General features: G+C 40.8%; 1 protein-coding gene across 3 annotated transcripts in view; it reads right to left on the bottom strand.

Annotated features, from left to right (window-relative positions):
- Window positions 1–26,401, bottom strand: part of LOC133620351 (uncharacterized) — a 244,253-nt gene that overhangs the window by 10,836 nt on the left and 207,016 nt on the right. For 2 of the 3 annotated variants that reach the window (XM_061981793.1, XM_061981792.1), the window contains 15 exons: window positions 13,378–13,431; window positions 13,224–13,277; window positions 13,111–13,164; window positions 12,983–13,036; window positions 12,786–12,893; window positions 12,620–12,727; window positions 12,450–12,557; window positions 12,330–12,383; window positions 4,369–4,431; window positions 4,221–4,274; window positions 4,116–4,151; window positions 2,060–2,077; window positions 1,958–1,993; window positions 1,862–1,888; window positions 1,727–1,792 (listed from right to left, as the gene is read on the bottom strand). In XM_061981793.1, the coding sequence (XP_061837777.1) occupies window positions 1,727–1,792; window positions 1,862–1,888; window positions 1,958–1,993; window positions 2,060–2,077; window positions 4,116–4,151; window positions 4,221–4,274; window positions 4,369–4,431; window positions 12,330–12,383; window positions 12,450–12,557; window positions 12,620–12,727; window positions 12,786–12,893; window positions 12,983–13,036; window positions 13,111–13,164; window positions 13,224–13,277; window positions 13,378–13,431 (894 nt within the window). Of the gene's footprint in view, window positions 1–1,726; window positions 1,793–1,861; window positions 1,889–1,957; window positions 1,994–2,059; window positions 2,078–4,074; window positions 4,152–4,220; window positions 4,275–4,368; window positions 4,432–12,329; window positions 12,384–12,449; window positions 12,558–12,619; window positions 12,728–12,785; window positions 12,894–12,982; window positions 13,037–13,110; window positions 13,165–13,223; window positions 13,278–13,377; window positions 13,432–26,401 lie in introns of all 3 variants that reach the window. The other variant, XM_061981794.1, reaches the window with a different exon arrangement.

Below are 26,401 nucleotides of genomic sequence, written 5' to 3'. Positions count from 1 at the left end.
ACCAAGTAATCAGAAAGGTCAACCAACAAACGAGATGTCTCTACAGAATCTCCTCTCTGGTCAACAAAAGCACCTTGAAGATTCTAGCGGGAGCTCTCGTTCAACCCTTTTTCGATTACGCTTGCCCATCCTGGTACCCTAGCACCTCCAAAACCCTCAAATCTAGACTCCAAACATCCCAGAACAAGCTAGTTAGGTTACTTTTAGACCTCCACCCCAGATCACACCTCACTCCTACCCACTTCTACAAAGTGGGCTGGCTCAGGGTGGAGGACAGAGTAAAACAACTTGCACTGAGCCTAGTCTATAAAATCCGCTACACCTCCCTGATACCGAAGTACATGTCAAACTACTTCCTTAACGTAAATGACCGCCATAACCACAACACCCGGGGGAGCTCCACTAACCACGTTAAACCCAGATTCCGATCTAACAAAGGTCTTAACTCATTCTCCTTCTACGCCACATCAATATGGAATGCATTCCCAACAGGTGTAAAAGTAAGTGCATCTCTATTCTTTCTTCAAAACCACACTAAAACAACACCTCCAGGCAACTTCAACCCGTGACTAACACCTTCCCTCCCCCACATCCCACCTCCCCGGATTGTAAATAACCAAATGTAAATAATCAAATGTATTTCTAATGCATATACTTGTTCTTATGCTTTCTGAACTCACTATGTTCACTGCTCGCTGTACATATCCTACCAAGTCAGACATACACTGTTTCAATGCCCATTTCTGTGATGATGCAATTGTTGATGACTGAAGTATGCTGTTATCAACCAAGCCCTCCTCATCCCACCCCCCGGATTGTAAATAATGTAAAAATTCAAGGTATATACTCTGATGATTAACTTGTGTGATGACTGTATTACGATGATAGTGTATATTTGTACCATGAATTGATTTGGGGCAGTATAGCTCGGTTGGTAGAGCGGCCGTGCCAGCAATTTGAGGGTTGCAGGTTCGATCCTCGCTTCCGCCATCCTAATCACTGCCGTTGTGTCCTTGGGCAAGACACTTTACCCACCTGCTCCCAGTGCCACCCACACTGGTTTAAATGTAACTTAGATATTGGGTTTCACTATGTAAAGCGCTTTGAGTCACTTGAGAAAAAGCGCTATATAAATGTAATTCACTTCACATTTACGTGGACCCAGACTTAAACAAGTTGAAAAACGTATTCGGGTGTTACCATTTAGTGGTCAATTGTACGGAATATGTACTGAACTGTGCAATCTACTAATACAAGTTTCAATCAATCAATCAATTCCACTTTTTTATGTTTTTTTGTATTTTAGAATGTTCTTCGGGCCGTGCAAAAAAAATATATATAATGTATGAATAAATTAATGTAAGAAAGGGGTGGGAAAGTGTATTACAACTGAGTACTGTGTTTTTTGGCGGCCCTAGAACAATAATTCATAACAACTATAAGTTTGTTTTATTATTATTTTTTGGAGCAATGACTGTTTTAAAGGAAAAAAAACAGTGTTATTAGAGTCAACATTGCAACTTTTTCTCCTAACATTTCACCTGTTTGCTCTTTTATTCCACTTTTTTATGTTTTTTTTTTGTATTTTAGAAAGTTCTTCGGGCAGTAAAAAAAAAATAGCTGCGGGCCACAAATGGCTCCCGAGCTGCACGTTAGACACCCGTGTGTTGAGGCACACAATAAAGCGGTAAACAAATGTGGGCGGATGTTGTCAGGCAGAACTCACCTCTGGCCTCAACGCGGCGTGAGAATCGAGGATGACGTGAAGGGTAGCACCCAGGGCCTCGCTGGTCTAGAAAGAAGTCCAGAGCCACAGAGTCAGGACCATGGCACAATCACCATGACAAATAGGTGTACATACAAGAGACAGAGTAGAACTGGGGAGACCCTGGAAGGAAAAGAAGTGTCATATCTTAGAAGTGTATGGTGTCAAGTTATGTAAGACCTGCTCACTTACTGGTGGTCCTGGTGGTCCACGAGGACCAGGAGAGCCCTGCAGGATCCAAGGATCACATTAGAGGTTGTCATGGACCTGATATTAAATCATGTGAGAACTTACCCCCGGTCCAGGCAAGCCCTGTTCAGGGTGTAAGAACAGGAGGTCAGCACTTGTAGCTACGTTATGCATATGTCACTTGCCTTACAATACTGATATCGTGGAGTATTTGCCGATACCGTTCTCAAGCGATATCAGCATGAATCATAGCACGTACTTTTGTTACATTGTAGTGTGGAATGTTACAAAAGGTTTGAAATGAGTCAAACAGTGAAGAATGACAAACTAACTATGACTATTTGTTATTAACTCTCTGGAATGGATTTGTGTGGTCTTTGAATTGAAGCGGTGTGGTAATGTTTTTTTTTTTTTGGCGACACTGCGGTCATAATTAAGTTAAGATCATGACGCAGTATACCGAATGATGCGGACACGTTTGTTACTTGATACTTTTTGATACACTTTGGCCTCGGAGACTTTGTACGTGTAAGTAATCTGCAACTATAATTACCGCTACTTTTTTCCTACGTTTTGAACCCTGTGGCTCATAAAACAGTGCGGCTAATTTATGTATTTTTCTTCGCTGCATCCATAAAGCAAATAGTTAAAAAAACAAGGAGATACACTGAAAATGTGTGTTATTGTTTTGTTTTATGTTGTTCGTCTTTTAGAAGAGTTTGCTCACTGCAGGTGCTGCAGTGCCTTTTGTAGAGCTTTCAACCGGAAGTAGAAGTGTCGTTCCGTTTTCTAGTCATCCATAAATGAAAATGAAAACAAATATTATGCACCTTTTAATTACCGTCAATCCCGGACTACAAGCCACTACTTTTTTTTCCTACATTTTGAACCCTGCGGCTAACTTATGGATTTTTCTTCGCTGACGGCCATAAGTCAAATAGTTTTAAAAAAAACTAAACAAAGCAAACACACTTATAAGGTGTGTTGTTGTTTGTGCGAAGGCGCCATCCTTTGGACAAGTTCCTCACTGCTTCCATTTAGTCCTTTTAACCGGAAGTAGAGTTGTGGTTCATTCTTCCTGGCGCCCATAGCGTTTCTACTCGAATAGATTCCCCATTCATCGCTCCAAGCAACATTTGTATGTTTTGCAATATATCTAAAACAATTCTTACTTACTAAACCGTCCCATGTGTGATGTCTGTGGGATTGTTTTCATTCATATTCGTACGTGTTATCGTAATGCAGTGACGTTAGCATCTTTAGCAATAGCTAATAAGCTAACACGTTTACGATTGTCTGTGTTAGTATTATTAACTTACGATGGCATTCTGTTTGTGTTGTTTCAGTTTCACAAATTCCTCAGTAAATTCACCAAGACTTCCCCATGGTGTTATTGAGTCTGTTTAGCTGATTGGAGAGCTAGCTTGCGCAGCTAGTGGGTCCATGAGGATGAATTCTGTTTTGTTTTGGTCTTCCGTTTTACTGCCGTGTTACAGACACCGTGTGGAAACAACTAAGGAATGTAAATAAACATTTACAGAATATTTCTGTGTAAATAACTCATTTCACAACAAATATATCGCCAGCTAATATATGTAAATATGTTTTCTTCAAAAGTGGGTGGAGCTTATATACTGGTGCACTCTTTATTCCGGAAAATACAGTATTTGATATTTGTTCATTTTGACAAATGTGCTAATTTAATAATAATAGTGATAATAGTGTTAAACTATTATTACGTATGTCTAGCTTTTGTGCTATGGTGTGCTTAGCTGTTGTGTAGCTGCTAGCCAAGCATGTTTACATTTTGTAAATGACTAAAATAGAGGAAAGGATCAACATTGTGTGCTCATTGGAGGACATTTAGATGCTAACTGGATGTTAACTTATTTTTTTCTAATATCAGACTGATATCCAATATCAGTATCAGACCAGAACACCCTTATTAGTTAGTATAAACACACGTTTGCGCAATGTTACCCAACTCTCTTAACCTTGCAAAGCCTATTAATAAATCCATCTGAGTGGCCGTGACAAGAAGACCATGGGAGTGTCCCAGTGGGTATTGTCACTAGTGTAGGAGTGCAGCTTCCCCACTCAGCATTCCACCCGCCACTCACTGTTCAGATAGAAAGGGATTTGTCGAAACTTTGTCACGCACCGTTTCCCCCGGACTTCCTTTGTCACCTTGCAGTCCCTGCCAGGGAGAAAGCAAGTGGGTCATTGCACAAAAGTGTGCAGACAGGAAGTGAGACCAGGTACATACAAGATGGCCGCTGGGGCCGATGATGCCGACGGGGCCCGAAGCTCCCTCTGTACCCTGGACGGCAAAAAAAAACATGTTTTAAGTTTTAGAGGACACACTTGATGGAGTGACTAATAATGTGCTGTTTATTGTGGGAGGAGCCTCTTACTATCAATCCTCTGGATCCTCTTGGTCCCTGGATCCCTGCTGGGCCCGGGTCTCCTTGGGGTCCCTGAAAAAGACTCAGGCTTAGCGTTAGGCAAAATTACCTTTTTAATGAGATAACCGTCGCCTGAATCTGTTGTGAGCACTGCTCATGAGAAACATCTATCATGTCCCTCATTCTTAAAGGAGCCATACGTAATAAATTAATGTCAAGTCATCATTAAATGGCCCTGATATGTCAAAAGGCATGATTAAATCATGTTATTTTCCAATACCTCTATAACTAATAACAGTGGTTCATATGCTCGTTTCAACATTAGATTTACAGCCCCGAAATCTTGTTATTGTTTTCATTTCAGTGCCCCGCCCTCCACCGTTTGACCAGATAGAAAGTCTGAGTCACATCCAGGTTGCCAGTTACACACCGCCATCTTGGTCTGGCTACTGCCACTGGTAAAGTTGCTAAACATGTCAGACCTTAGTCCATCTAAAAGTTACCATTCTCAATTTATTCATGACAAAGCCAGGAACAAAACCAGGATTTGTATCGGGGATGCCTTTGAAAGATGGAGACCAGTGAAGGCGGAGAAGATCTTTTCAGCTGACGCCAAACTTGCTAATTTCCTCCTTGATAGGTAAGTCAGGCATTTACCTTTTTTTATGACTTGTAATAAATGGAAATGGACATTTGGTATGTAACAGTGACATGCAGTCAGGGGAGGCAGGTGAGGCGGGGTCTCACGTGCCATCATGGAAAGAAGAAAAATGTAAAAAGAAAAAAAAAATCATTAAATTGTTATATGTATCCAGTGATTATACTATAAAGTTATTTTCCATTTAACTTCACCAGTTTTAGATTATTTTTATTCAAAATCGCTGAATTTTCACATTTGCCGTTCAAATACTGAGAAGAGACTTGCGGTGATCAGCAGCCAGTTGAGGCACGTCACTGAGTTGAGCCTCACCATGGATTGCGCAATGACTCGGCTAACTGCTGGCCTGCTGTGCAGTGAGACCGTATTGCTATATGAATTATATTATACATTTCCATAGTTTAGTTAGCTGAGGTATATAATGTACAGTGTATTTTGTCAACAACTGTATGTGTGTAACGTATTTTTTGTGCTGAGCAATCATAAAACTGCTGCGAAGACGCACTGTGTGAGGCACGCAGTAATCCCGCCTCATGGTGGTAGTGTTGTCCCGGATAATACATCCCCGCTGTAGAATGCACCCCCTGACGGGAGTTTTATATCAACTAAAGCCCACACTTAAAGTTTCCACGTGCAAGATTGAATCTATTTAAAAAAGTTATTTAATAAGAAGCCAAAAAGTGCAATAACAATAATGTTCGTGTTGGAGGAGTTGTGAATGACTGCTGGGCCACAACATTAGGTATTCCTGCAGACTGCAGCACGAATGGGAATCAGCCGACCCGCCTCCACAGTCATTGCTTATGCAATGAAAGAGTTCGGCTGGTCGCTAGAGAAGGCATACAACTTTGTCAAGGAAAAGAGGAGCATCACACAACCGAATGCAAGTTTCATGCGACAGCTGGCAGAGTACAAGGGCATCCTCGATGCGAGGTACACTGCATTTCTTGACGTGTGCGTGTAGTTGTCCAAACTCATTCCTAGTTGTCAGATTTGTATTTGATCTATACATTCAGCAAACAGAGGTGTTGGAGGAGTTGTGAATGACTGAAATATGTGGCCCAGCAGTCGCTGCTGGGCCACAACATTAGGTACACCTGCAGACTGCAGCACGGATTTCATATTTCATTCATTCACAACTCCTCCAACACGAACATTATTCTTTTTGCACTTTTTGGCTTCTTATTAAATAACTTTTTTAAATAGATTCAATCTTGCACGTGGAAACTTTAAGTGTGGGCTTTAGTTGATATAACACTCCCATCAGGGGGTGCATTCTACGCCGGGGGTGCATTATCCGGCACAACAGTGGCGCATGGACTTCATTTATAAGTAAAGGTAAGACCATAATAACATTTTTTTTATTAAATGTGCTTTTTTTGTGTGCTACAGTTTGTATGTGTAAAGTTAAAGTCAAGTTAAAGTACCAATGATTGTCACACACACTAGGTGTGGTGAAATTTGTCCTCTGCATTTGACCCATCCCCTTGATCACCCCCTGGGAGGTGAGGGGAGCAGTGGGCAGCAGCGGCGCCGCGCCCGGGAATAATTGTTGGTGATTTAACCCCCAATTCCAACCCTTGATACTGAGTGCCAAGCAGGGAAGAATGCTGGTATGAGCTTTTAAACATAACCCGTTAACTGCTGCCAATCAAATGGTGAATAAGATACTTTTTAGAGTTCATATGTTTGTAAATCTGACTGTGATGAAGTCAGTGCCTCACCAGCCATGAACCTCACCGCACGTCACTGGTATGTAAACTATATTGTCCAACACAGTCTATGATCTTGTCTAACAAAGCTGGTATGTTCCTGCAACCAATGCTTAGTGTGATGGTGCTTAGCTCCTAGTGTAATGCTTAGCATGCTAGCCCGGTCAATGACACATCCACATACAGGCTAATGATGGAAATATATGCCCGTTGTATGTCCATGTGTCATCCAACTGACAGGGCAAAATATATTTTGGACAAATAGAACTATGTGGATATGGGTGGTGGCAGTGCCTATTTCCTTCTCAATACGCTGAGGAAATGGGGTCCAACATTAGCACGGCTGTCATCATGGCAATGTGAAATGTATGGAGACAGCCAAATCACATGATCAAAAAAATCCTTATTGGGCTACTATAGCCTATAGGCATACCTTGGTAAAATGTCCCCTCTTTATTTTTGGGCGTACATTAGGCTGCTAAGTATGCTCGACTTATTTTCACCAGTATAACCATTGCTAGCGTTGGTTGTAGTTGGTTTTAGTCTTAGTTTTCAGATAGTACTGACAATAACCATATGATTGCCATTTGTTGTGATATTGTGCGCAGGCATGACGTACTTCTTCCTGAAAATAGCCTAATTTCTGTGTAAAATGCGTTGCTTAGAGATTTGTTATTGACAAAACGTTTGTCTATTCAGCTATTATGGTCCCAGCACCTCAACCCATGGTAAGAGGCAGTGGAAGTTTGAAGTTCCTTGGACTAGCCCAGTCCATCCAGCTGGATTCGGCTGTGTCTGGCAACCTCAGTCAGGGAGGGGGGGGGTTGGAACTACAGAAGATTGACTGTGATTGCAGTACCATTTCTGGCCACATTATTACATATGGCACCTTTTAAGAGAAGAGGCGCTCAAACAGATCTTTTAGCCTCTTTTATCATGGATATAATACCCCGAGTGAAGTGAGCTCATCTCGAGTATACAGCTGCCCCCCCCAAAACAAAAAAAAAAAGTAGGCTTCACCACACATCTTAAAACAAAGCCCAGAGCTCCACCAGCTATATCTGTCCGTCTGCTACAGACATGGTAGCCATCTAACGTTTGAGCATGATGTTCTTTAGGCTAACCAAGCATGATGTTGCTGTTGAAATGTGACCTTAATGTTAGCACGCTAGCTCACGTAGCTATGCTAATGTTGCTAACGCCTTAATGTCACCTTGTATGTAGGGACGGGTCCCGAATTTGATACTTAAAGGGGTGCCGACCGAATTCATTCACATACAATTAAACAGTGCCTTATATCGATACCTTTGTTGCAAGTGACGTCAGGCTCAAACACTGGGCGGGGAAACATGCACTCCGAGGAAACTCAGCCAGACTGCCCCTAGTTTATCTTACAATTGTCCATGCCCGCTAAAAAACACTTGAACGTAAAGTAAGGCTCCACTTTTCAAAATGCGCGAGTTTGGTGCTAATTTACATTGGATATGCTACTGATTAGCGTTAGCATTTTTACATGGCTGATTTCATCACCACCCAATGTGGTCAAGAAAATTAAAACTAAGATGCACGTTACCATCAAGCAGCTGGTGTGTAATACATCCAATACATAAAATGGATTTAGCTAAAATGAAGGCCTTAAATGGCATTAAAAAATCATTAAATTCGATATCCAGAAGCATTTTTTAAATATTTAATCCGGTGAAATCAACCATACAATTAGCTAATCACTAGTCGGCAATTAAAGGCAGGCAGCAATAAGCGGTGCCACATTTCTTTAATGTGACCAACAAAGAAACTTCTGCTGTCGCCACGATGCCACCACATCTGGCAGCTGCTGCTACTACTACAGAAAAATAAATACATGATCAGAAATAAACACTTTTGTGAGCCAATTCTAAGTAATTAGAGCAATGGTTCTCAAACTAGTGTCACCAAGTACCACCTCAGAAAACACTTGTCTCTTCAAGTACCACCATAATGACCTAATTTAAAACACAGTAGCGTAGTAGGCCCAAGTATTCATTAAAAACAAGACCGAGATTTTATTTAACAAGCACATTTAATATTTTTGGCCACTGTAACATTACACACAGTTCGAACAGTAACACTGTGTTTGAATATAGAAAAATAAAACACTGTACTTTAAACATGTAATTCTTTGTAATAAACATGTAAATGTTTTTACTAATCAAAATTACTGTTGTCAAATGCTTACACTTGTGTCTACACAGTAAGCTTTTGACTATATGTAAAAACGATTTGCAGTAGGACAATTAGTTTGAAGTGGCGTTAAAAAACATTAAATTAGACGGAACCTGTAAAAACCACATAGGACTAAACATAAGACCAGACTGGCACAGTCAACATAATGGCAAAGACTACTTCCTGACTAGGCAACACACCGTAGTCTATACACTACTGCAGGGGTGTCAAACTGGTTTTCACTGAGGGCCACATCGCAGTTATGGTTACCCTCAGAGGGCCGCACTTAACAATGAGTAATATATTAATATACATGTATACGGTATATATATATAATACATTTACAATATATTTTTTTTTACATAAGCTGCAAAAAAAACAAAAACATTTTACTCTAAAAATTGGCAGCTCAGTCACCAGAATTTTACAGTAAAAGCTATGTTTTTTTTTACAGCATGTAAAAAAAAATGGAATGGAATGGAGAAACAATACCACATTTTTTAGTGGTAAAATTCAAGCAACAGAACTGACAGGTTTTTTTTTACCGTAAAATCTTGCTGTTTTAATGTTTTTTTGTTAGTTTTTTTAATGTTTTAGTGTCCTACTTTATATGGAAAAAAGCAGTACCAAAGTAAAAAAAAATTCAGTTGGCGCAATTTAACCGTAAAATCTATTGTCAATTTTACAGTCTACAATTTGATCATTTGTTTTCAAATTATACGTCAAGCAGATATTTAAGGACAGTATTTATCTTTATTTAAACAAAAAATATTTTTGGAATACATGATAATTATAATATTGAATTTTAAAAGATATGCGATTGCATGCAGTACATGATTTTTAATGTCAAAAGGGAAAGAACAAATATATTTAGTAAGAAAAGATGAAGCCTTTTATTAAGGCATATTATTTCCAGGCTTTCGCGGGCCGCATAAAATAATGTGGCGGGCCTTGAGTTCGACACCTGTGCACTACTGCCATCTTACGGCTTGGAAAAAAATCTACAATTGATAATAAGTAAATAAATAAAATATAACAACCGAACAGCACAACTATCAATCATGAAATGGTAAATATTATTTAAAAAATGACATTTATGAACACATTATTAACACAGAAAAGTACTATAAATGGGTACTGTTGAGTACGACATTGGTTCAAATGTGACACGTACCCATTCTTAGTTGTATGGCATCTATTAGATGGAACACATTATCATTTATATGGGAACCAGAAGAAGAGCACTTCTTGGAGCCACACAAAGTAGATGTTGGCTAGTAGACTACAGTATTGTGCAACCTTGAGTTGACTTGTTAAAACTACGAGTATCGGAAGTCATGTCGAGCTGAGTAGTGACAACAATACTTAGAGTTGTACTCTACACCAGAACTAATAAAGTACAGCGGTAATAATAAATTAAAAACGGTGCTATACTGCCTTTGAAAAAAACCTGTACTTTTTTTTTTATGGACTTGATGGCGCGCTGTGGCAACATTGCTGGTAATATTGCATGTGAGTCAAGACACACTTACAAGCAGAAACAGTGTGGAGAAAGAAGAGGGAGAACGGACGTATTTTGGTTGAAAAACTAACAATAAAACATAGCTGACCAGCACTGTTTTAGCAACTTCTTAATCACTAATCTTTTTTCATTTTTTTATTGTTTATAAAATCAGGAAATACATCGCTGCACCTAAATTATGACCAATGTATGATCCTGTAACTACTCGGTATCGGATCCACACCAAATGTGTAATATCACCCAAAATGTATTACGTAAAGTATCAAAGAAGAGAAGAATAAGTAATTATTACATTTTAGCAGAAGTGTAGATAGAATATGTTGAAACGGAAAATAAGCAGATATTAACAGTAAATGAACAAGTAGACCAGATCTGAGCAAATTAAGGCCCGGGGGCCACATGTGGCCCATTAAGCTTTTCAATCTGGCCCGCCGGGTATTCCCAAATAATTTTTTTAGATCTTTAAGATGGAAAGTGTAGCTGCCATTATGATGTGCAGTGATGTTTTCTAATGACCGTAAGTCTTCAACTATACTAAGTATTTCAATGGTTGGAATCTGCGCTTTTGCATGATATACTAGTTACTATGGTAATATAATTAGTTACTATGGTAATATAATTAGTTACTATGGTAATATACTAGTTACTATGGTATTATACTAGTTCCTATGGTTTATATACTAGTTACCATGGTAATATACTAGTTACCATGGTAATATACTAGCTACTATGGTAATACACTAGTATTGTTATTACCGGTATATATATATATATTGAGACACTTGTGATTTAGGGCTATATAAATAAACATTGATTGATTTATATATATATATATATATATATATATATATATATATATATATATATATATATATATATATATATATATATATATATATATATATATATATATATATATATATGTGTGTGTGTGTATATATATAAATATATACATATATATATATATATATGTGTGTATATATATATATATATGTGTATATATAAGTGTATGTATATATATATATATATATATATAAATATATATAAATATATATATGTGTATATATATATATATATATATTTATGTGTGTGTATATATATAAATATATATATATATGTGTATATATATATATATGTGTATATATAAGTGAATATATATATATATATATATATATATATGTATATGTATATATATATATATATATATATATATACATATATATATACACACTTATATATACACATATATATATACACATATATATATACACATATATATATATATATATATATATATATACATATATATATATATATATATATATATATACATATATATATATATATATATATATATATATATATATATATATAGATAGATAGATAGATAGATAGATAGATAGATAGATAGATAGATAGATAGATAGATAGATATACCGTTCTCTAAATTTGGCCCCCCGAGTCAAAATATTTGCCCAGGCCTGACGTAGATTAATAATCAATTTTTACAGTTTGTCCCTCACAATGTTGACAAAATAATAGAATGATGAATGACACAATATGTTACTGCATACGTCAGCAGACTAATTAAGAGTCTTTGTTTGTTTACTTAATACTAAAAGACAAGTTGTATAGTATGTTGACTATTTTATTTAAGGACAACATTGTTATTATTTAATAACATGTATTATTTAATGCGAAAAAAAAATTGTTTTTAAAATAAAGCCAATAATGACATTTTTTTGTGGTCGTTTGAACTACGATTTTTAATGGGTACTAAAAAGTTGGTATCGGGACAACAATAATTAGATGTTTACCAATTCGTCCCAATTAAAAAAAAAAAAATATATATATATATATATAAATGGAATCCTACCTTTGGCCCAAAAAGACCCAACAGTCCTGGAAAGCCTTGTTCTCCAAGTTGACCCTGATGAAACCAGACAGTGTTCAAGAACTGGAACAGTATTCAAATGGGTTTCAAATCCCTGCTCACTGGTTGTCCTGTGGAGCCCCTCACTCCTTGTCGTCCCACCAGTCCCACTCCACCAAGGGACCCTCTCTTCCCAGACTTTCCAGTTTGGCCCTGTAGACCACTTTCACCCTGGAAACCAAACACCCTAATCAGTGCTTCACCACAAACCTGGCCAATGAAACCAGTCTTACCTTTGGACCGAAGGAGCCCTGGTCCCCGGGAAGCCCCGTCTCACCACTCGTACCACGTAGACCGGGTTCCCCCACTGAGCCCACTGCTCCATCCCCTCCCTGCTCGCCCTGAGGACAAAAACACCATAGGTGGACCAAGGTCAGGCTTCTTCATCTCACGCCTCACCTTGGGGCCTTTGCTTCCATCTTCACCAGGCAGTCCATCCATTCCAGGAAGCCCATCAAGACCCTGCCTGCCTGCAGCACCACGTGGGCCAGTGGGTCCTTCAGGACCCTTTGCAAAAACAAAGAACACCTGGAGTCAAAGCTCCTTTCTCATATTAAAGACATGAAGCTGATTTGTAGGGCATGGCTCCAACTCACAGGTGGTCCTCGGCTCCCAGGTGTTCCTCTCGCCCCACACTTTCCTTTCTGACCCTGGAGCACAGAGACTTCATGTTGCAGAGATCTAGATCCATTGCATGTTCCAGAACATGGAGATAAGTCCTTACTTGTTCACCTTTGGACCCTTTCAGTCCTTTCAGTCCTCTGGCACCAGGATGTCCCTGAAATGATGGCGACCGTGAGGAAAAGTAGCTTGAAATCAGACAAAAGGAAGACTCACAGGAAGTCCCGAGGCCCCGGCTTGACCTCTCTCTCCATCCACACCTACTGGACCCTGGAACATGGCGTGGTCTACATGTCACTGTGCACAGCTTTAGCTTCAAACATTCTGGTTCTGGGACTACGGAAGGAAACGTAGTCTGGAACTGACTTACAATGTATCCTGGGTCACCTGCTTCTCCTCGGTCACCTCTGTTACCAGGAGGACCCTGCAATGGACGTGAGTGACTCAACTTTCTTCTTCTTATACAATGATGGAAGGATTTCTTTATTTTTCTCAAGCTGCTGTAGTCTCTCTAGCTAAACCATAGGTCTTCAAAGTGTGGCTAATTTTCTAACATGTTCTAAAAACAATACTATTACAGAAAGAAACATAAAATAAGTGGAATAAAAGAGCAAACGTGTAATTTAGAGAGACAAAGTTGACTCTATTAACACAATTGTTTTGTTTCTTTTTTAACTGATAGAGCTAAAAAAAATATATATAATTTTATGAATTATTGACCTATTCAAGGCTCCAATGACGTCACATCAATTATTCCACTGTGAAATATTCCTAATATTGCATGTTTTGTGTGTTTGCCATGTTTTCCATGACAAAAACAGCATAAAATAAACAAAAGAATAATAACAACTTATAACCAGTGTTGGGTTAGTTACTGAAAACCAGGAACTAGTTACAGTTACTAGTTACTTTATTTCAAAAGTAACTCAGTTACTAACTCAGTTACTTACACCAAAAAGTAATGCGTTACTGTGAAAAGTAACTATTTAGTTACTTCTTTTTTTCTTCTTTTTTTTTTTAGGGCTCCCATTAATGCACTTTTAGCCTTCATTTCAGTACTGTTATTGCACTGGAGAATAATACAATCTGTTGATCAACTTGACATGCATTTGCATCACTGAACTTTGCTAAGCAATGTGGTCTACATACAACACACAAAGACAAAGATATGTTTCAAAGGACCAATTTATTTCAGGCCAGAACAAATTGACAAAACTATTTTAAATAGCTGCAACATAACAACATAGCTGTAAACCTGGCTTCACCCAAGGACGGCACACATGACATGATTATATGTCATGTCACTATATACTAAACTGACCATACGTCTTCTTTTCCCCAGACATGTCCTCTTTTGCGGGGCTGTCCGGGCGGAGTTTCTTAAATGCCTCAAATGTCTGGCATTTTGAGTTAGGGTTGCGTGTATTTTCAATGTACGTTCAGGGTTAAGAAGGGATTAAAAACAAAACAAATTGTGAAGGTGTGCGCACGCAGCGGCATTTGTGAGGAAGGGGCAGAGACAGAGAGAGCGAGGGATTGATTGATTGAAACTTTTATTAGTAGATTGCACAGTACAGTACAATTGACCACTAAACGGTAACACCAGAATAAGTTTTCCAACTTGTTTAAGTCTGGGTCCACGTTAATCATTCATGGTAAAGGGAGTGGTGAGACAGACAAGACACCCGGTTTGCTTGTTTTTTTTTATTGTATCGATTTTATCGCTTTCCGCCAGTGTTTTGTTTTGTTTATATTTGCCGGGTCAAATTTCCGTCCCAGTTTATTGCGTTTTTATTTTGATTCGCCAACAGTCTTATCAATGACAACTACTGCCTCAGTTTGCACTCGGACAAGTTTACCGCGAGGGGCTGTCAAAATAAAGACTTCATGGTAAACACTAAGGTGAGTGTAAAGTCAACATTTTTAAATGAGTTATTTTAGTCTTTGTGAGTCCATGGAAACTTCACTTTTATCTCCCGCTGGATCCACATCGCTCGAGGATGGAGACATGCTAGCTGTTAGCTTCAAGCTAACCAGCACCCGAGCAGACTCCTCCACCCCAAAATCATACTTTGCAGGTCAAAAAACGGTGCAATTGTTTGCCTTTTGAAGTGTTAATGTGCGAGGAGTGTTCAAAAAGAGTCTCTTGGAGAAGTGGCACAAGTTAGCATCGCTGACAGTGACGTCATCACCGTCATTGTTTACTGAAGCAGAGATGGTGACTGTGCGTTATGATAAACGCGCATGCGTCGCCAGGCACTGCTTTTTATCCATGGATTTATCAGATTAAATTTTTTATTATGTATAGCAGGGGTGTCAAAAGTGTGCCCCGGAGGCCATTTGCGGCCCACAGCTAATGTTTTAAAGGCCCACGGCACATTCTAAAAATACTATTAAAATAAACAAAAACATAACAAAAGTGAAATAAAAAAGCTTAAAGGTGAAATGTAATTTAGAAAAAGTTGCAATGTTGACTAATAAAACAAAGCTGTTTTTTTTTTCTTTCAAACTGTCATTGCTCAAAACGTAATATTGAATCAAAATCAATGTTATTATGAATTATTGACCTATCCAAGGTTCCCATTACTTCACATCAAATATTCCACTTTGAAAAATATTTTTGGTGGAAGATTTTGCATATTTTGTGTTATTTAAAACATAGTTTTGTTTGACAAAAAAGGGCAGAAAACAAACAAACAAAAAAACAACATAAAAAAAAATAAAACATTTTGAAATGAGGAATAGATCTGAACTTGATGTAGACTCCAGAGATTTAAGCGTTAAATATAAAATGTATGTATGCCCTGGCACACCATTATTGTCTAGACTTGGTCCTGGGGTTTAGTTTTTCCAGAAGGCAACGGAAAGTTGGCTCGGGCGAGACGGGAATGTAAGTACATATTTTTATTTTTTACACTAACAAAGGACAAAAAAAGAGTACAAACGAAAAGCGCGCACAGTGGCGGAGAACAAACTATGAAACCAAAAGACTATAGCATTAATAAACTAAAACTTACTTGGCTTGGACTAAAGTAGCAGTATGAAAGATGGACATGAAAACAAGTGTCAGGAATGTGAAGAGCATAAATGTGGGATGTCGCCAGACAGACAAACTGAAAACAATGAACTTAAATACTACAGACATGATTAACGAAAACAGGTGCGTGACTCAAAACGTGAAACAGGTGCGTGACGTGACAGGTGAAAACTAATGGGTTGCTATGGTGACAAACAAGAGTGTACAATGAGTCCAAACGTGGAACAGGTGAAACTAATGGGTAACCATGGAAACAAGACAAGGGAGTGAAAAGCCAGAAACTAAAGAGTCCAATAACTAAACAAAACAAAACATGACTAAAACAAAACATGGTCACACAGACATGACAATTATCATCATTTCATGACCGAAGCAAAACACTTTTTAGACTTTTATACTGAAATAAATACACCTACAACTTATTAAATAAAAACATAGAAAAAACTACCAGCAGCGGTAAAGTTCAGATCCATGAAGGAAAGAAGAAAGTAAATGAATGTTTATAACTGAATACATTTACATATGTATAAACATTTTTTTTTTTAATTCTATTTTATTTTTTTAATGAATTAAGTAATGTTTATGACAACCTTTTTCCAAAACACAATATAGAATGTGGATCGTGAGATCGATCCGTTGTGGTGAAGAAAGAGCTGAGCCGGAAGGCAAAGCTCTCGATTTACCGGTCGATCTACGTTCCCATTCTCACCTATGGTCATGAACTTTGGGTTATGATCAAAAGGACAAGATCACGAGTACAAGCGGCCGAAATGAGTTTCCTCCGCCGGGTGGCGGGGCTCTCCCTTAGAGATAGGGTGAGAAGCTCTGCCATCCGGGGGAAGCTCAAAATAAAGCCGCTGCAGTGACGTGCAGTCACTAGAGGCAGGTGAGGAGGGGCCTCACCTGCCATCATGGAAAGAAAAAAAATGTAAAAAGAAAAAAAAAAAATTAAATTGTTAAATGTATCCGGTGATTATACTATAAAGGTATTTTCCATTTAACTTCACCAGTTTTAGATTTTTTTTATTTAAAATCGCTGAATTTTCACATTTGCCGTTCAAATACTGAGAAGAGACGGTGCGGTGATCAGCAGCCAGTTGAGGCACGTCACTCAGTTGTGCCTCACCATGGATTGCGCAATGACTCGGCTAACTGCTGGCCTGCTGTGCAGTGAGACCGTATTGCTATATGAATTATATTATACATTTCCATAGTTTAGTTAGCTGAGGTATATAATGTACAGTGTATTTTGTCAACAACTGTATGTGTGTAACGTATTTCTTGTGCTGAGCAATCATAAAACTGCTGCGAAGACGCACTGTGTGAGGCTCGCAGTAATCCCGCCTCCTGGTGGTAGAGAATGCACTCCCGCCGTAGAATGCACCCCATGACGGGAGTGTTATATCAACTAAAGCCCACACTTAAACTTTCCACGTGCAAGATTGAATCTATTTAAAAAAGTTATTTAATAAGAAGCCAAAAAGTGCAAAAACAATAATGTTCGTGTTGGAGGAGTTGTGAATGACTGCAGGGACACAACATTAGGTACACCTGCAGACTGCAGCACGGATTTCATATTTCATTCATTCACAACTCCTCCAACACGAACATTATTGTTTTTGCACTTTTTGGCTTCTTATTGAGCTGCTGCATTTTTTGGTTGGGTTGTTTATTTCTTTTGAGTAACTTACTTCTACATTTCTAAAAGGGGAGGAATGTAATAGAGTGATCTATGTTTGTCTGTTGCCATCTCCTGGTGAATGTTGGCTATAGCGTACTGTGGTTACTTTTTGGTTGGCCAACGATTTACGTGGTGTTGCGCACCTGACGTCAAGTGTGTTGAGTCTGTTCTGAAGTCTACAGTAAAAAGACGTACTTCATCACCTCGCCTGGTTATTGCCTCCAACCCAATATATTACATAAAGGTAAGACCATAATAACGTTTTTTTTTATTAAATGTGCTTTTTTGTGTGCTACAGTTTGTATGTGTAAAGTTAAAGTTAAGTTAAAGTACCAATGATTGTCACACACACGAGGTGTGGTGAAATTTGTCCTCTGCATTTGACCCATCCCTTGATCACTCCCTGGGATGTGAGGGGAGCAGTGGGCAGCAGCGGCGCCGCGCTCGGGAATAATTTTTGGAGATTTAACCCCCAATTCCAGCCCTTGATGCTGAGTGACAAGCAGGGAAGAATGCTGGTATGAGCTTTTAAACATAACCCGTTAACTGCTGCCAATCAAATGGTGAATAAGATACTCTTTAGGGTTCATATGTTTGTAAATCTGACTGTGATGAAGTCAGTGCCTCACCAGTCATGAACGTCACCGCACGTCACTGAGCCGCTGCTCCTCTACATCGAGAGGAGCCAGATAGCCAGATGAGGTGGTTCGGGCATCGGGTCAGGATGCCACCCGAACGCCTCCCTAGGGAGGTGTTTAGGGCACGTCCGACCGGTCGAAGGCCGCGGGGAAGACCCAGGACACGTTCGGAAGACTATGTCTCCCGGCTGGCCTGGGAACGCCTCGGGATCCCCCGGGAAGAGCTGGACAAAGTGGCTGGGGAGAGGGAAATCTGGGCTTCCCTGCTTAGGCTGCTGCCCCCGCGACCTGACCTCGGATAAGCGGTAGAAGATGGATGGATGGATGGATGGAATATAGAATGTGAGATACAGTATAAGAGGATAATGCATACGTTTATAATATTTTTTCAAAACGCTTACAAAAAAGTGGGACCCCAAAAATTTACTGTGGGACCCCAATTTTATGACTTGATGGGGACCCCATTTTGAAAATTCCTAGCGCCAACACTGCTGTCAACAGAGGAGAAAAAATGCTTCATTTAAATAAATACATTATTTATAAAGCAAGTTCGAGTATCATTGGCAAATTTTTACCTAGTCCCGGCCTTAGCGTGCTGCCCGCCTTGGCACGCATATATGTGTCCTCTTTTTGGGATTTCAGAATATGGTCAGCCTACTATATACAGCACACATACTGCTATACACACGCCTAAACAGGCATTTTTTCTCTCAAGGAATTGTGAAATAAAATCATGTATTCAGGAGATCAACACTGTACTGAAGCCCAGAACACTCTACACATTTCCCCAGTTTTAGTTTAGAGATTAGGAAAAATTGGCCTGGCCCACTAGGATCCCTGTTTATGTTTGTGAACTTTATAGCCTATACATTTAGAGTGATGTGATAATCAAACACTCTAGAAGTCTAGAATGAAAGAGTATATAAGAGAATTGACAGAGTGTGTACCTTCAGTGTTGAATGATGAGCAGAGGCAGAGTTTGGGGTGTCTTCTTTAGCTCGCATTTAATTTTTATGTACTCACTGTCCACTGTGTCCAGTTACGTGGAAAATGTTTTCCGTGCCATTTGCTGTTTGACGCCGGTATCATGCTAATTAGCTGCCTGAAAGCGGGTGACTCCACTGTAGAAATAGCCTGCATGTCTTCTAGCACATACGCTGCAATGGCTCTATCAATGTTGTCCTGGCTAGCAGTCCCTGTGTTAAAATCCTTAGGTAATGGTGGTGGAGGTGGAGGTAAAGTGGCATCGGAGTCTGTCTCTCTTTACTAGCTTCGTCGAAGCATGTTGCTTTTGTAGCTGTTTCAGCAGATTTGAATTGCTGTTTTGGGCAGTAGATAGGATCTTTCATCCAAGACACAACTTACATCTACCGTAACTATAATGTTCTTTTCTTTGTGCTTGACAAAAGAAAAGTAGTGAGAACATCTCCATGTTAAGAAACTCGACTCCAGCTGCGCCATGATGTCTTGTTAGTAAACACAGACACGCCATGCGACCCCCCCCCACACACACACACAAAGTAACGCGTTAGTCCCAACACTGCTTATAACCAAGGTATAGATCTAAAGTTAATCTATTGATTTAAATGGGAACTGCACTTTTTTTTTTGGAAAGTTGCCTATTGTTCACAATCATTATGAGAGACGAGAAGACTTTTTTTTGCTGCATTTTTAACATGTTAAAATCGTCTCATTCTTGGTGGCTCGCAATGCCGCTATTGGGATCAATCAGTTCTACCTCTAAATCACTTGAAAATGTATTAAAAAAGTGGAATAAAAGAGCAAACGGGTGTAAATTAGAGAGAACACGTTGCAATGTTGACTCTAATAACACAAATGTTTTCTTTTTCTTTGAACTGTTACAGCTCCAAATCAAAATCAACGGTACAATGCCATTGTAGTCCGACACTGAAGTCAATAAGCTCCTTCTTTTCCTCTATCTTCTAGTCGTGGGGCAGACTGGCTCGTACATGCACATGCATCCTCCCTCTCTTTTTATAATTACCATAACGATAGTTGATTTGTGTAAGACTTAAAAGCAGGTGTTGATAAAAGACTTCCCTGCTGTGAGATGCAGTGTTGGGTTAGTTACTGAAAACCAGTAACTAGTTACAGTTACTAGTTACTTTATTTAAAAAGTAACTCAGTTACTAACTCAGTTACTTACACCAAAAAGTAATGCGTTACTGTGAAAAGTAACTATTTAGTTACTTCTTTTTTTCTTCTTTTTTTTTTAAAGCTCCCATTAATGCCCTTTTTGCCTTCATTTCAGTACTGTTATTGCACTGGAGAATAATACAATCTGTTGATCAACTTGACATGCATTTTTATTTTCCTTTTAACATAATTAATGAAAAACAGTGCAACATAAAAAGGCATTCCTCCTTTCTTTAAACTTGGACCAATGACCATTAATAAAAAACAAGTTTAAGTGCAACATAAGAAGAAACATCATCTTCCTTGAAACATAGGTAGTGAAATAAAGCATGACATCTGGAGTGATGCTGCTGTCTTCCACACTTGGAGCCATGGATTGTAGAATCCTTGTTTTCAGTGGCAGGATCATTGACACAGATGGTGAAGTTTCAGTGCTCAGTAGAGATGGAACACTTTTGAGGGGTTTAAGCACCTAGAGGACCTCATCTGCCACTCTCACATCATCATCAGACAGGGTGACATTTGTCTTCAGGGTGTCGTGGGTCAATGCAGAGTATATAGCTGCCTGCTGCTCCAACATATCATAAATGGAGTTCCACCTCGTTGGGACATCATGTATGAGCAGGCAGCTTTAGCATTTCTTGCTTTGTCTTAAGCACATGAGCAGCTGTTGTGCTTGGGTGGAAGTAAGAAACCTTCCTGATCCTCCCAAAGAGGCGCTCCATCCTATTGACTGAGATTCCCTTCTGTGATGCCAAATTCACTACATGTGCAAAGCACCTACATGTGGTCCCAGTCCTGCCTCATTCTCTGTAATTATTAGATTTTTGGCATTATCACGTGTGACTGGGATATCTTTATCTTCCATTCCTCCAGTGCTTGTGTCAGTACCTGCGCAAGGTGACTCTCGTAGAGGGGGCGTGTCTTCTCATCTCCCAGTCTGCTGTGATGAAGTGAGCGCTTATAGTTCCGCTGGACCAGGCCCGGCCCTAACCAATCTGACGCCCTAGGCAAGATTTTAGGTGGCGCCCCCCCACATCGGCAGTGAAGTGTATATACTCACAAGAACCCGAATAGCTTTGTCTTTGACCTTTTTTTTTTACTTACAACTATACCTAATATATAAAGGGGTGGAAAAGTGACTATTACCTGCAGGGCAAACATTAGCTAACCAGAAGGCGATAACAATGTAAACAAAAAACACCTGCTTGAGAGAGATCTAATACAAACATTTATATGCATGTACAACACTTAGAACTTTTAGCATATCAGTATGTGGAATTCAATTATGGAATGGATTAAGTAAAAAAGTTAAAAAATGCGTAATGTTGTATCAAATAATATTTCTATTAAATAGGCTTTACTTTGCATTTTTAATTAACGTGGGATTATTTTTTGTATTTAGAAATAATAGTACCAACTTTTTTTCTTTTTTTTTTTCTCCCAACATTTGTGGCACTGGCGTGGCGCCCCGTGATGGACGGCGCCCTTAGCATTTGCCTGTACGGCCTATGCCACGGGCCGGCCCTGCGCTGGACGTCCACCCGTCTGTCATGAGCGCAACAGATGATGCTCGGGATAGTTCATCCACAACTTTTTTCTTCTCCTGCTCATAAAGATCTGGCACAATCTTATTGCTGAAGTGGGTGCGCGACGGGATGTCGTAACGTGGTTCAAGCACGTTCAGCATGTGTTTAAAACCCTCGTTTTGCACAACCGAGTCTGCACTTATAAACACACCGATTCAATGGCGGGGGCGTTCAAGCTCCTCCGTTACTCCGCTCGCCATGACCACGCTGTGTGGACTGAACGTGCCAACAACTTTTTTTTTTCACTTGTGTGCCTCCCCACACCCACACCCACACACCCACACACACATAGACCGCGCCTCTTTTCTTCTCTCCGGCTTGTGACAGAGGAAGATTCAGAAGAACTTCACCGCAGCGCTTCTGTTTCTAGCCGATACTACATCAAAAGTAACGTAAAATAACGCAATAACGCATCATGTAGTAACGGTAACTAAATTACTGAATACAAAAAAAATAACGCGTTAGATTACTAGTTACCGCCGAAACTAACGGCGTTACAGTAACGCGTTACTTTGTAACGCGTTAGTCCCAACACTGGTGAGATGTTACATGATGTTGCTGGTGTACAACCTTTTGTACTAATAAAAATGTTTTTTTTCACATCACCAATCACTGTCATGTCTGTGTGATCATGTTTTGTTTGGCCATGTGCTTTTTTGGATTTTGTCAGTTCCTGTTTTTTCACTCCCCGTTTTGTTTCCATGACAACCCATTAGTTTTCACCTGTCCTCATGTCACATACCTGATTCATTTGCACTCACGCACCTGTTGTTAATCGTGTCTGTGTTATTTAAGCTTTTCATTTTCTGTTGGTCGGCCTGGCGACATCACATTCATGCTCTGCACTCTTGATACGCTGCTTACTCTGTCCAGGTCATAGTTCATGCTGCTCTTTTCTTGCCACGTAAACTTTTTGTTTATTCAAGCCACTGTTTTGTACCTCCGCTGTGAGCGCCTTTTGTTTGTTCCTTTTTTTCCATAGTTCTGTCTTTGTGCGAGTTTTGTTTTATTAGCCAAGTTTGTTCCCCGCCTTGTGCGCGCCTTTTGTTTATACTTTTTATAATCTATTATTAAATCATGTATTTAACTTCATGCCATGTCTGGTCCAAATCCTTTGCACCATGGGAAAACAAACCATGCCAAAGTCCAAATCTTGACAGATGTCGCCAGCAAATAAGTTTTACCGCAGATGACATCACGCCTCCGCCTTGTCATGACGTCTTCCCGCCCACTGGTGATGACTTCAGAGACAAGATTTTTTTTAAAATTCTGTTAACTTTTTCTATCAGCCACCACCAAAGGACTTTTTTGCCAGAATCAGACACTTCCAGAACATTTTTTCACAGACCCGCTCACCGGGACTGTCCTTGCCCCCCAAGACTCAAGCCCCGCCCCCGCCCACACAACCCAAGGTGGGGGATAAAGAAATATTTTTTGGACAATTTAAAGAGGAGGATTCTGCCCCCCTCCTGACCTCCCTCCACCTAGCCCAAAAGACTGTTCCAGACCGCAGGGAGCGCGCCTGGTATCCGCCCCTTGAGGGGGTGGGAGGCTAGGGCCAGGAGCTGTGCTAGTGGGGTGGTTCCACTAGTTCTTCGGGCTGCTAAGCTTCAGCCTCCAGCCAGGCCACCAACACCAGCTTTTCGCCATCCCAAGCCGCAACCTCCGGCCAGGCCACCACCACCAATCTTTCGGCCTGCCAAGCCGCAACCCACGGCTAGGCCACCTCCTCCAGCACCAAGGCTAGCACCTACGCCACGGCTAGCTCCACGCCCTGCTCCAAGGCTAGCAACATGTCTAGCAGCTCCACGCCAAGTGCCGCCAGTCACAGCTCCACGCCAAGTGCCGCCAGTCACAGCTCCACGCCAAGTGCCGCCAGTCGCAGCTTCACGCCAAGTACCGCCAGTCACAGCTCCACGCCAAGCTACACGCCAAGTGCCGCCAGTCACAGCTCCACGGCAAGTGCCGCCAGTCGCAGCTCCACGACGCCACAGCTCCACGGCAAGTGCCGCCAGTCGCAGCTCCACGACGCCAAGTGCCGCCAGTCGCAGCTCCACGACGCCAAGTGCCGCCAGTCCCAGCTCCACGACGCCAAGTGCCGCCATTAGCAGCTCCACGGCGCCAAGTGCCACCAGTCGCAGCTCCACGGTGCCAAGTGCCGCCAGTCGCAGCTCCACGACGCCAAGTGCCGCCAGTCGCAGCTCCACGACGCCAAGTGCCGCCAGTCGCAGCTCCATGACGCCAAGTGCCGCCAGTCGCAGCTCCACGACGATGACAACGCATACACCTCCTCGTCGGCCACGGATGTGGCCATTCCATGGGCGTCCGCCACGCCAAGTACGCCGACCTCCTCGTCGGCCACAGATGTGACCATTCCCAGGTCGCCCACCTCGTCAGGTGCAGCGGCGTTCTACGCGTCGTCGCCACCTAACTCTGCCCTGGTGGATTCGGGGACACGTGGTCTGGCAACCCACCGCCATGTCCCCCTCCCGCCCTCCCATGACTCTTGATCCTGCTTTGTTTTTTTGGTTTCTTGGACATCTGGGATCTGTCTTTGAGGGGAGGATTCTGTTATGTCTGTGTGATCATGTTTTGTTTGGCCATGTGCTTTTTTGGATTTTGTCAGTTCCTGTTTTTTCACGCCCAGTTTTGCTTCCATGACAACCCATTAGTTTTCACCTGTCCTCATGTCACACACCTGATTCATTTGCACTTACGCACCTGTTGTTAATCATGTCTGTGTTATTTAAGCTTTTCATTTTCTGTTGGTCGGCCTGGCGACATCACATTCATGCTCTGCACTCTTGACACGCTGCTTACACTGTCCAGGTCATAGTTCATGCTGCTCTTTTCTTGCCACGTAAACTTTTTGTTTATTCAAGCCACTGTTTTGTACCTCCGCTGTGAGCGCCTTTTGTTTGTTCCTTTTTTTCCATAGTTCTGTCTTTGTGCGAGTTTTGTTTTATTAGCCAAGTTTGTTCCCCGCCTTGTGCGCGCCTTTTGTTTATACTTTTTATAATCTATTATTAAATCATGTATTTAACTTCACGCCATGTCTGGTCCAAATCCTTTGCACCATGTGAAAACAAACCACGCCAAAGTCCAAGTCTTGACAATCACATTTAAAGGCCTACTGAAACCCACTACTACCGACCACGCAGTCTGATAGTTTATATATCAATGATGAAATCTTAACATTGCAACACATGCCAATACGGCCGGGTTAGCTTACTAAAGTGCAATTTTAAATTTTGCGCGAAATATCCTGCTGAAAACGTCTCGGTATGATGACGCCTGCGCGTGACGTCACGGATTGTAGAGGACATTTTGGGACAGCATGGTGGCCAGCTATTAAGTCGTCTGTTTTCATCGCAAAATTCCACAGTATTCTGGACATCTGTGTTGGTGAATCTTTTGCAATTTGTTCAATGAACAATGGAGACAGCAAAGAAGAAAGCTGTAGGTGGGAAGCGGTGTATTGCGGCAGGTGTTGTGCCGGATAACACACCCCCGCCGTAGAATGCACCCCCTGACTGTTGTGCCTGATAACACAGCCGGTGTTTCATTGTTTACATTCCCGAAAGATGACAGTCAAGCTTTACCATTGGCCTGTGGAGAACTGGGACAACAGAGACTCTTACCAGGAGGACTTTGAGTTGGATACGCAGACACGGTACCGTGAGTACGCATGCAGCTGCGGCTTCCAAACATTTGATCACTTGCCCGTACGTGCGTGCCGCTATGTGCATGTCACGTACGTAACTTTGGGGACTTTGGGGAAATATATGTGCTGTATGAACTTTGGGGAGGTGAACGGTAGGATTGAGTGTGTTGTGCAGGTGTTTGAGTTGTATTGGCGGGTTATATGGACGGGAGGGGGGAGGTGTTTGTTATGCGGGATTCATTTGTAACATATTAAATATAAGCCTTGTTGTGTTGTGGCTAATAGAGTATATATATGTCTTGTGTTTATTTACTGTTTTAGTAATTTCCAGCTGAATATCAGGTCCCACCCGCCTCTCACAGCATCTTCCCTATTTGAATCGCTCCCACTGCCCACTTTCCTCATCCACAAATCTTTCATCCTTCCTCAAATTAATGGGGAAATCGTTGCTTTCTCTGTCTGAATCGCTCTCGCTGCTGGTGGCCATGATTGTAAACAATGTGCGGATGTGAGGAGCTCCACAATCTGTGACGTCACGCGCATATCGTCTGCTACTTCCGGTACAGGCAAGGCTTTTTTATCAGCGACCAAAAGTTGCAAACTTTATCGTCGATGTTCTCTACTAAAT

This window comes from Nerophis lumbriciformis, linkage group LG24 (genome assembly GCF_033978685.3).
Source record: "Nerophis lumbriciformis linkage group LG24, RoL_Nlum_v2.1, whole genome shotgun sequence".
Lineage (NCBI taxonomy): Eukaryota > Metazoa > Chordata > Actinopteri > Syngnathiformes > Syngnathidae > Nerophis > Nerophis lumbriciformis.
Note: the sequence above shows the minus strand (reverse complement) of the source record. Positions and strands in the feature narration are given on the sequence as shown.